Here is an 11,086-nt window from a genome sequence, read left to right on the forward strand (position 1 = left end):
GTTATGCACGGTTGATGATGATAACTTAAAAGTCTTTGCTATTTTACGCTGGGTAACACCATTCTGGTATTGCTGCACTATCTTTCTGCGCAACAATGGTGGAATTGTTGATCCTCTTACCATCTTGTCTTCTGAGAGACACTGACACTCTGAGAAGCTCTTTGTATACCCATTCTTGTTGTCAATTGACCTAATTAGTGTTAATTGGTCTTCCAGCTGTTCGTTATATGCTCAATATCCTTTTTCCAGCCACTTATTGCTTCTTGTCACAACTTTTTTGGGATTTGTTGACACAGTGAAATTTTTAATCAACATATTTTTCCTTTAAAATGTTACATTTACTCAGATTAAACTTTTGATCTGTCATCTATGTTATATTACGAATAAAATATTGACATTTGCCATCTCCACATCATTGCATTCAGTTTTTATTCACAATTTGTTTAGTGTCCCAACTTTTTTGGAATCCGGTTTGTATGTATGTATATATATATATGTATATTATTTTGAAATGGTATTCATGGTGTGTTTAATCTCTTTTAGCTGCCATGACTATCTTGGCATGCCTCATTGCACCGATCTTTGATGATCAAAAACAAAAAGCATCAGTGATCACGTTCTCCAATAAACCTGGATCTGGTAGTTGTCTGGATATAAGTCAGGCATTGAAAATTAAACTGTGAGGCAATTGCAAAGTAAAGCAAAGCTAACTATTAAACAAATATACTGAATTTTGCCTGTGTTTTGATCAAGACGGTACTTTTATTCAAACATAGTATTATTCTCACAGTAATTCACAGTTGAACACTGAAAGGTTTGTAAGCAATAATGATTCATGTGGTTGGAGAGTTCAAACAAAAGTCTTATGACCTGCAACTGAAAATGATGTGACAGAACTGAAACATTTAAATATTTTCCACATGGTTACACTTGATGGCACAGTCAAAGTGTTTGTATCTGACTACAATATGCATGTGAAACACTCCTATAGTTTAAAGTCTATCTGCATTTTCTCCATTTTTTCTCCATTTCAATAAATAGTTTCCAACAACACAATGTTTTTTTTTTCCTTCAAATGATGATATAACTATGCTGCATCAGTAGGTGCCAAAATAATCAAAAATACAAAGAAATATCATTCTGGCATGGCATCATTTGCCAGTTTTGCTTTATTGTTACTTTTTTTTTGTAGTGTAATGATGACAACTCTGTTTTTCATGCGGATGAGATGTGTAAATTCAGCAAAATATCTGGTGTGAACAGGGCCCAAGCCTTGAAAATCATACAAACTTTTTCCAAGGTGATTTCTGAAAACTCTCCTGGTTTGTTGTTTATCTGTGATATACTGTAAAGACATTTTAATAAATAATGGCATAGCGGCTAACTTCAAGCATGCTCGCCATGACTTTCTGTAAGAAAGCACAAAAACAATGAAGCAGTTTTTACCTGTTTTATTTTTTCTTGCTTTATACCATTGTCATCAGATTATTATTATTTATTTTTTTTTATTTATGATCTGGTTTTGTATCGCTCCTTGTTTGTTTCATGGGTATGTCTTGTGTTTTTGGAGCTCATGTGGATAGGAAAAGTTTTTCAAACATAAAAAATGGGCTAAAACTGGCTCTAACAAAACAAAAGAAGCCAGCATCGGTGTCGATGTCTGTTTTCTAAACTGCCTTGTAGGTGTAAAAGCTTCAGTCTTTAGCACCACTTTAACTTTTGCTTTGCTCCTCATTTAAACCCAATTTCTGAAATTAGTTTGATCTTACAGTGTGATTTCTTTGAGAAGACTTTCTGATTAAACCAAAGCAGGTGAGCTATAGCTCTAAATATCTTTGTTCATATTCTGTCCTTTACAGACTACAGGCAAATTGAGTATAACTGAGTCGAGCACTGATTGATGCACTGAACGGTCCGTTCTGTGAAAACATTGATAGTTTAATCAATGAATAAGTATCAAAGTACATGCAATGCCGTTACTGGTGTAGTCGTATCTGTGGTGTCAAAACTATTGCCGCGTGGAACCTGTACAGATTGCAAAATCCACTGCAACACGACAGAATGCCTGTTAGATCAGCGTGCAAATGTTCATCAGCTGCAGCGTCTCTTCCCCTTTATTTCCCCACAGGCCTTCTGGAACAATCACACGACTGTGAACAAAACACTGATGCAGACTGCTGCTAGCACGTATTTTGCTCTGCATACCCAAACTGGTGCCTATTGAATGTAAAACTGAGAAAGAAACTGTATTTATCAACCTCTAATCACCACTCGGGCCCCTAAGTTTGCAGAGAAAGATCAGATTTTATTTTATTTTCCAAAACATTACTCAGCTGCTTGTGCATGCCATAAAGGCAGTACATTTCAGAGTATGGGGAGTATTTTAAATGCCAGTCTTGATCTGCACATGTGACGTATAGCTCCAACATGCAGGAGCTCCCAGGCAAACGGATATCGTCTTCCATGCTTTGTGTTTGGCTTTTGGTGAAAGTGACAGGTGAACTCATGCTTGAGCAAGCAACTCCACCAAGAAACTTACATTCCGTAACACTATTCTATTCGTTTTAGGTCACAATACTTGCTGTCGGAGGACTTGTTAGTTCTTCAGTCCTCCCAAAGGCGGGGGAGGGAAACAGTGGAGCAGGGAATGAATAAAGTCTTGCTTGAAGTTAAGGGGGAGTCTTTTTTTTGGAGGTGCATTGTACGGGCCTCCTCCGTTGTACAGGCGCCAAATGGCAAAGAGCCTGGAAATCATGTAACTATGACAGCAACCACCTCATTATGAGGGAAATATTTGCCAAAGCAAATATAGGAAGCAATTGATGGTGGCATAAACATGAGATATTACTTTGAAAGGTTAGCGGATGAATCAAAGACTGGACCATCTTTAGAACTGGTGATTCAAAGAAGGCATCCTCTTGGAATCAACAAAAATGGGCTTTGATTCAACACAAGGACTCATTTTGTGTTTTACTGCACATCTTAACAGAATCATGTGCTTGTGACCTCCAATTTGCCTCTAAGCAGAAGAACCATGAGTCAAATAAAAGGAAGAAGAAAAACACATATCTGACTCTGTTTTAACTCTGTCCTCAGCTGACAAGTGGTTGATTAGCGGCTTGACGAAACACCCCTGCTGTTCCGTGGATCCTTCCTTTTCTCTGACTCAGGATGTGGGGTCACTGCACATAAAGTTCACCCACTATGATCTGTCACAGTGATCCCTGACGTAACATTTTCCAGACACCCTGCTTCAGACGGAGCAGGAATGCGCATCATTAAAGAGCACAAGACAGGCAGCAGATAAACAGCCAGATTAAATCAAGTCATGAAAGGATCTCTTTTAGTCATGAACTCATCACTGTAAAGGCTGATGATTAGTTTTCCAATAGTTGATTCCGATAGTTAGAAATCAAGGCAGCTGATGACTGATTTATGAAGTCCGTTTGTTTTGATGGAACTGTTTCATGTTCACACGGATTACATTTTAATAGATAAAGGAAAACAAAAAGGCAATTCAATCACCACTAAAGCCCATACCCATTTTTATCTGTTAAGCCAGTATCTCACTGGGCTGCGACTGCTGGAAGTAAATGAAGGGAAATTGCAAAAGAAGTCTCTAAAATATTGTTTGCATGAGCTGCAGAAGCTTGCATCTTGCTGCCTAAATTTTGATTATGTCCAAATTTCTGCACATTTATTCTCAAAATAGTCACAGAGTTGTAGCCGGTGGCTCAAACCTGTCTTGAACTCTTCTCAGTTTTGTTGTGGATGTCTTGAACCTAAAACCTTGTTCACTTTAGTTTCTGTACATTCTAGAGAGCTACAGCTGCGTGGGAGCTCCAAGACTTTAGCCCCAAACATCCATGTCTAAAACCCCATAGATAAGAACTGAGTTCAAAAATTAATAAACTGCCTGTCTTGATTTCAAACATTTACAAAGCTTTTCAAATTATAAACATGGAGGCGGTCGCCAAGATGAGTACAAAATGGGCCAAGTAAGGTATGAGCAAAGGTGGAAAATAAAATGTGCACGGCCTAAAACACACGTTTTCATGCCACATACAAAAACAGGCTCTTATTTTATGAAGACGCTGGTTGCAAACGCTCAGGATTCAGTAAGACTGCGGTTGAAAAGTTACCAATTTTCATGTAACTTTTGGTTGTCAACTCGACTCAAACTGTCACAAATAAGTGAGATGTTGCCTTTACAGTTTATAAGAACGACTAATGCAGTTCTGTTTATTTCCTCTCCAAAAGTAGCCTCCCATTTATAACCAACCGATTATTTATAGTTCTGAAAAATTCTCTGGTTAATACAACATTGTTCATTTGAAAGTTAATAGAAGATTCTGGTCATCTTCCTTTGGGGTCTGCTGGTGTCCTGAAAGGAACCCCTGACATGGGAAGCACATTGACTAAAGAGAATAATGTCAAGTGTTTTAATGTTTCATGTGTGTCTGCCTTCTTCTCAACTCAGTACGCTCAGCTGTAGCCGATGATGATCGTTTAAAAGACGGCAAAGATCAATCCGATGTTTCGGCTAACGAGCCAAAGAACTCCAGCATCAGTCCTACAATGATGCAACACTTTGGATCTGGTTTGAATCTAGAGCTGATGACCTACTGAACAACACCTTCACTGTGAATACAAAAGACGCTGACAAGAAGGTTTAAAGTTTCCATAAAGAAAAAAACAAACACTCACTTTTTGAGGTGAGGATTTGGTTAAAAGAGGAGAATGTTCCCAGTTTGAGTGACCTAATCTCTTGTTTGGCACGTGATTATAATATCTAAAGATGGAAAACTTGTGGTCCAAGCTCATTTTCTAACAGAAGTCCAATTATGGACACTTAACTTGAGTCAAAAATACAAAAAAATTGCAAAAATTTTCTTGTATTTTGGGCAATCTGCAGCAGAAAAATAAGCATAACCAAATTGATCGGTCTTCTCGTGAGGACTACTTTCTTTTGTGGATGAATATGAATCTCTTCAACCAATATGCACGATTTCTGTGAGATAAAGGTCCTCACAAAATCAAATCAGATGAGCGTTATACAACATCTGAATGACACGCTCGTGTCACGGCTTCGCACACGATCGGCTTCAACACATCCTGTTTGTTTTGGGCTGGACTGCATCACAGCTGATATGCGTTCGGTTTTCACAACTATTTCACACGAAACAGCCACGTGAGACCCCGAATGGCACTTTTACAGCAACACGAGTTTCCAAATGAGTCCCATCATGCACAACACTTTTTTTTAAAAATACAAATCAGAGGTCTTTTGACGAAGTTTGAATATAAAATGAGCGCTTTAGCCAGTAGACAATGCACAAAGGTTGATTGCTATGCAGAGTAATATCCTCTGTGAGACAGTGAATGAGGGTCTGTGGGGAATTAGTTTGCTGGGTATCCGCTATGAAACTTGCAATTCAGTGAACTTGTCTCTCTCGCTCTCTCTCCACATGAAGAGCCACTGAAGTCGCACAAAGGACCGGCTCCAAATTAGGAGCACAAAGGCGCTTCTGTGGGAGCTTCAGAGTGAATTAATGAGCATTGATACACTTTCTCACAGCGTTCCCCCAGAGCCTCAGCTGCACCGTGGCAAACAAAGCAATCAAACAAATACAACGCTGACAGAGTCCAATTAAACAGCTCAAAATGACAGAATAAAAATATTCAATGCAATTAAAGTAGCATTTTTTTTGCATGTCACCTGCCATCTTGAATATCAAAGTTGCAAACAATAATCTTGTGCAATCTGTTAGTGCTCAGAGTATGTGTTGGAGATGGCTTTTGGTTACGTCCACATCAAAGTTGAGCTCAATAGCTATAAAATTGACCAAGTTATAGACATTTATGTCTTTTTTAAAGTTGATTAGCTAGTTCAGCCATCTTGAATTAGGTTGAAACTGAAAGTTGAATCAGTTGCAGATGTTCATCTAATCAGAACTTCTTGAGAGTTTTGTTAAAACATTAAGTGGTCTGTGTGATATTTTGCTAACAGTTGGGGTTGACTCCAACAGCTTGTGTCCATGTTTTAAATTATTATCTTGCTCAACCTGTTTGTATTTAAAGTATCCAACAGAGATGACTCTCAACTACTACCAAACCAAACTTTAGCTCCATATTAGTAAAACTAACCGAGTTATAGTCATTTTTGTACTTTTTCAGGTTGATTACCAGCACCGGCGAGCTCGAATCCAGTTAACCCCAAAAGTGAAACAGTTGTAGAGGAACAGCCAGTAATTCATTTCTGAATGTTTCAGTAAAATTAATCCAGTAGTCCATTAGCTATTTTGCTAACAGACAAAATAACTACAACAGTTTTACAGTTTCATACTGCAGGACTGGTTCAACCATGCAGACCTGTTATAATTTAACATGAATAAAATACCTTCATGATAAGTTTTTTCAATGCATTTGTAACTTTTTATTCAGTTTGCATGTCGAGAGCCCACATGGTGAACACTTAAAGATGTCAGCCTCACAGCTCAGCTATTCATTGCTTTTTACAAGTTGAGGTCTGGAGCCGAGGGCATGTTGATAATCTTAAAATTAAAAAGAAAATAATAGGTATCCCCTTCCTCCCAGTAGCTGTCACGTGATCACTCAGTTCTAATCCCAATCAATGGATGTTGATGAAAACGCGCACCAGGCGTGGGGCTTCCTGTCCTCCTGAAGGGAGACAAGCTGACCTGGGGTTAACACCTCCGCAGACCTGCTCAGAGGTGACTGGAGGAATCTCCATAATCTCTGCTTAATCCCTTTCCTCCAGTTGCTTCAGCTGCTCCTGGAATCAGGTCAACATTCTGCGCAACTTGTGGAGAAACTTCGCTCCAGGGAAACGCAACAGGCGAGATGACAACAACTAGGAGGTGGAGGAGAGGCGTTTTGGACCGCGCTGTCATCAGGAAAACTCTAAATCCATGTGTTCGGCTGATCTGAGGAAGACTTACCCATGACGTCGAAAAGTTTCTCCAAAAGTGCACGAAAGTAAAGATGAGCTGAAAGTTGCGCCCCAGCTGCACAGACGCCGCGTCCCCGGGATGAACACGCTGACTGACTGACTGCGGGCTGCGTGCGCGGAACCACTGCGTCCCCGCTGAGGCTGCGTGGTGACGTCACCGCACGGGGGATTACAGGGAGGGAGGACGTCGGCCTCTCCCCTCCTCCACATCAAGAAGTCCAGCAAACATGTTGAGATACTGTTGTCACAAATAAACACCATGTTTCTGTAATGTTTCAGCAGACTCAAAAACCTCTTAAAGGGACAGTTCTTCTATTTAAAGGGAGGTTTTGTGGGAATGTTATGAGCAATAAATAGTTTACCTGTTGCAGGTAACTCTCAGAATGACCTCAGTTTGGACAGAGCAAAAAACACAGTGACACGAGTATTTAAGATTATTTTTAGGGCTGTCAGTGTTCATTCAGCCTTTATTTATACAGCTTAATCCCATTGACCTTCAGGGACTCGTTTACAAACCAGGTTTCTTTAACAAAAAGTGATGCGATTAACCTAGAAAGATTAACTCCTTAATATTACATATTGCAGATAAATCCATTACTATACTTATATGTTTTGATCACATAGATGACACTTAATGAGACATTTGAGTTAACATTTATAAATTAATAGGGGTGCACTGATTGCAGTTTTCTGGCCGATCACCGATTTCTAAAAGTCTGACCTGCCAATTCCAGTTTTGGCCGATACCAATTTTGTTTCATAAGCAACACTGTCAGGGGTTATAAGGTCACAATGCACCTTCAATTGTCCAATATTATTTTGTTGAAAAACATACACTTGAACAATATCCTACCTAAAACCATACAAACATGTTTTAACTGGCCATGAGGTAGTACTCTGAAATATAAATGAAGTTTAGATAATGGTTGTTATAACTGAAAACATCAGTAAAATTGGTTTCTCATGCCAGTATCGTCCGATTTCCGATTTCCCAAAATTAAGGAAACTGGGGGTGATAAATTGAGGCCGATTTATTGGTGCACCCCTATAAATTAATGTTTGAAACAAAATGACTTCTGTAAACCTTGCTGAGTATGAAAACCTTGAAAACTGTTTGGTTTGAGACAATAAAACATTTTCTTCTACATTTTATGAAAACCTGCATATTTACATTTCAAGCTTGCAAAGTTAAGTATATTGATTAATAGTGATTAATCACAGCCCCAGAGTGTGATTAATCTGATTTTTAAAAAATGTATCGATTGACAGCACTGTTTATTTTACACATGAAGACAATCCCATCAAAATACAAACTTTTATTTTTTTGCATTTTACCTGGTTTAACGTCATTGCGACTATAACAATAATAATATTCTGTCCACCTGTTCACATAAAGCTAATACAATCTCTGTAAACTATAATATTACAAGTAAAATAATGAGGAACTTCATAATGGTATGAATTTTGTCATCTATCTTTTGGTCATATGGAAAATAAATCAACACTCAGTTGAACGTTCTGTTTAAAGCGACGCAAATGAGAAATAAAATGGCCAGAGGTCATGCCACAATTAGCAAACAGAATATTGATGCAAAATGGCTCCAAGTATGGCAAAAAAATTAAAAATAAATAAATAAAAAGACTACAAAGACAACAGACTCAAAGCAAAGTTTTCTGTAAATCTGTATCATTTATTTATTTATTAGCCTTTATTTAACCAAGTAAATCCCACTGAGATCACAGATCTCTTCTGCAAGGGGGGCCTGGGCCTGACGGCAGCCTAACATGCATGTTTCTGGTCTGTAAGAGGAAACCGGAGTATCCGGAGAAAACCCACGCAAGCATGAGAAGAACATGCAAACTCCACCCAGAAAGACCCCAGGTCCAACCTTTATATAACTGAATAAATAAAGATGTGAAGACAATCTATACACGTGTCGGTAAGGGCATTCAACATAAAACACTTTTGCCACAACTAATATGCGAGTTCATCTAAGCACCGCCATACTGGATCGGTTGAGGCCCGGGTAAACAACGACCGCCACCAGTGCTGTTGACAAACAGGGGGGCCCGTGGAAATTGTGCTACTGTTAATCAAAGAACACGAGGAGGGAAAAGTGTCAGGAGACAGAGGGAGAAGAGGAAAGTCAAGAACGTCAACAATGACAGACAAAGGTAATGAGCTGGCCAGCATGATGCAGAGAAGGAAGGTAAATGTTTTATGTGCACAAGAGACCAATTGGAAGCACAGCAATGCTTGCAGAATTGGAGCAGGGTTTACCATGGTGTGGGTAAATGGAGTAGGGGTCCTGAAGGCGGAATTGGCAAAGAATGCAGGAGTGAAAAGAGTGTCAGACAGGGTGATGTGAAGGTAGAAGGAGAAGTTCTGATGCTGTCAACACTGTGACTGGAATTTTGTCACAGATTAATAATTCAGTTCTTAAAGCTTCTCATGCAAAAACAATGATTTTCACTTACACCTTCACTGAGGGAGAACAAGTTCAAGTTTCTTTGTCATTCACATCACATGTGGTACATGAGGTGGAACAAAATTATGTACTCAGGGTCCCAGTTACACCAAAAAAATAGCAAAAAAAATATGAAGTTTAAAAAAATAAACAGTTTATAAGGAACACTAAAATCAATTTGGGATGTTTTATCTCCACCCCCCTCCCAGTATATTTTTGCACTTCTTAAAAGTTCCTGTACTGAATCATGGCTGGCAACAAGCAATGTTCAAATGTTCTGCAGGTGTGAAGAGTTGTCTCTGGTTGGTGTAGCATCAGTTTATCACTGGATACCTCCATATTTATGTGTGAGGTGTGTGTGTGTGTGGGGGGGGGGGGGGGGATGTGCGTGTGAATAGATGATCTGCATGGGAACCTTCCAGCAATGTGCTGGCTGTTACAGCAGCTGGCTGGAAAAACATCAGTCATCAGACAAAACCAGTTCATCTCTTATCATACTGCAGACACAACCATTTGCAGAGAAAACACTCATGGAGGGACAATCTAACTCACAGCCGACTGCAGATTGTTTCTGACCATGTTTAATACCTAATTACCAATTAAGAAGCTAATAACATCCTATTGTTAAACATTGTTTATTTAAATAACTCAAATTCAAGCAAGGCTGTTGGATTAAATAAAAACTGTACACTAGAAAAGTAGCCCTGTTAAAAGTGAATTTGTTCCACAACAACAAAAGCAAAGGTGTGTGTCTTTTTTTTTTTTTTTTTTGGGGGGGGGGGGGGGGGGGGGTGGGGCGTTTAAATTCAAGTTCAAGTTGTGTTTATTTGTCATAACACAAGGTTAACAGTACAACTAAATGTTTAGAATTACAAGAACCGATTTGACTAGTTTAAGAAAAAAATCAAACAAAGAAATACTAAAAGCATGTAATAAGGGTAAACAATAAAAAGTACCAAAAAGTGAAAAAGTAATTGTAATATTTACAACGTCCTAAAGAGAGATAGTAAACAACAACATGGTCGAATATAACAGTGCAAGCAGGGTGAATTTAAATGAATGAGGATTCCAAGGTAGTAATATAATACAGATAAGCTAAAATGCACATTGTATATATATATATATATATATACACACATATATATATATATACACACACACACACACATAGATGAATATAAGTATTTGAACACCCTGCGACTTTGCAAGTTCTCCCATTTAGAAATCATGGAGGTGTCTGAAATGTTCATCTTAGGTGCATGTCCACTGTGAGAGACATAATCTAAAAAAAAAAAATCCAAAAATCACAATGTATGATTTTTAAAATAATTTATTTGTGTGTTACTGCTGTAAATAAGTATTTGAACACCAGTGAAAATCAATGTTAGTATTTGGTACAGTAGCCTTTGTTTGCAGTTACAGAGGTCAAAGGTTTCCTGTAGTTTTTCACCAGGTTTACTGCAGCAGAGATTTTGGACCTTTCCTCCACACAGATCTTCTCTAGATCAGCCAGGTTTCTGGGCTGTCGCTGAGAAACACAGAGTTTGAGCTCCCTCCAAAGATTTTCTATAGGGTTTAGGTCTGGAGACTGACTAGGCCACTCCAGAACCTTGATATGTTTCTTACGGAGCCACTCCTTGGTTCT

General features: G+C 38.6%; 1 protein-coding gene across 2 annotated transcripts in view; it reads right to left on the reverse strand.

Annotated features, from left to right (window-relative positions):
* Window positions 1–7,065, reverse strand: part of gpm6bb (glycoprotein M6Bb) — a 74,208-nt gene extending 67,143 nt beyond the window's left edge. For both annotated transcript variants that reach the window (XM_037687008.1, XM_037687009.1), the window contains exon 1: window positions 6,963–7,065. In XM_037687008.1, coding sequence (XP_037542936.1) covers window positions 6,963–6,966 — 4 coding nt within the window. In that variant the 5' untranslated portion in view covers window positions 6,967–7,065. The remainder of the gene's footprint in view (window positions 1–6,962) is intronic.
* Window positions 7,066–11,086: the final 4,021 nt, after the last annotated feature.

This window comes from Nematolebias whitei, chromosome 13 (genome assembly GCF_014905685.2).
Source record: "Nematolebias whitei isolate Nwh7 chromosome 13, NemWhi1, whole genome shotgun sequence".
NCBI classification, from domain to species: domain Eukaryota; kingdom Metazoa; phylum Chordata; class Actinopteri; order Cyprinodontiformes; family Rivulidae; genus Nematolebias; species Nematolebias whitei.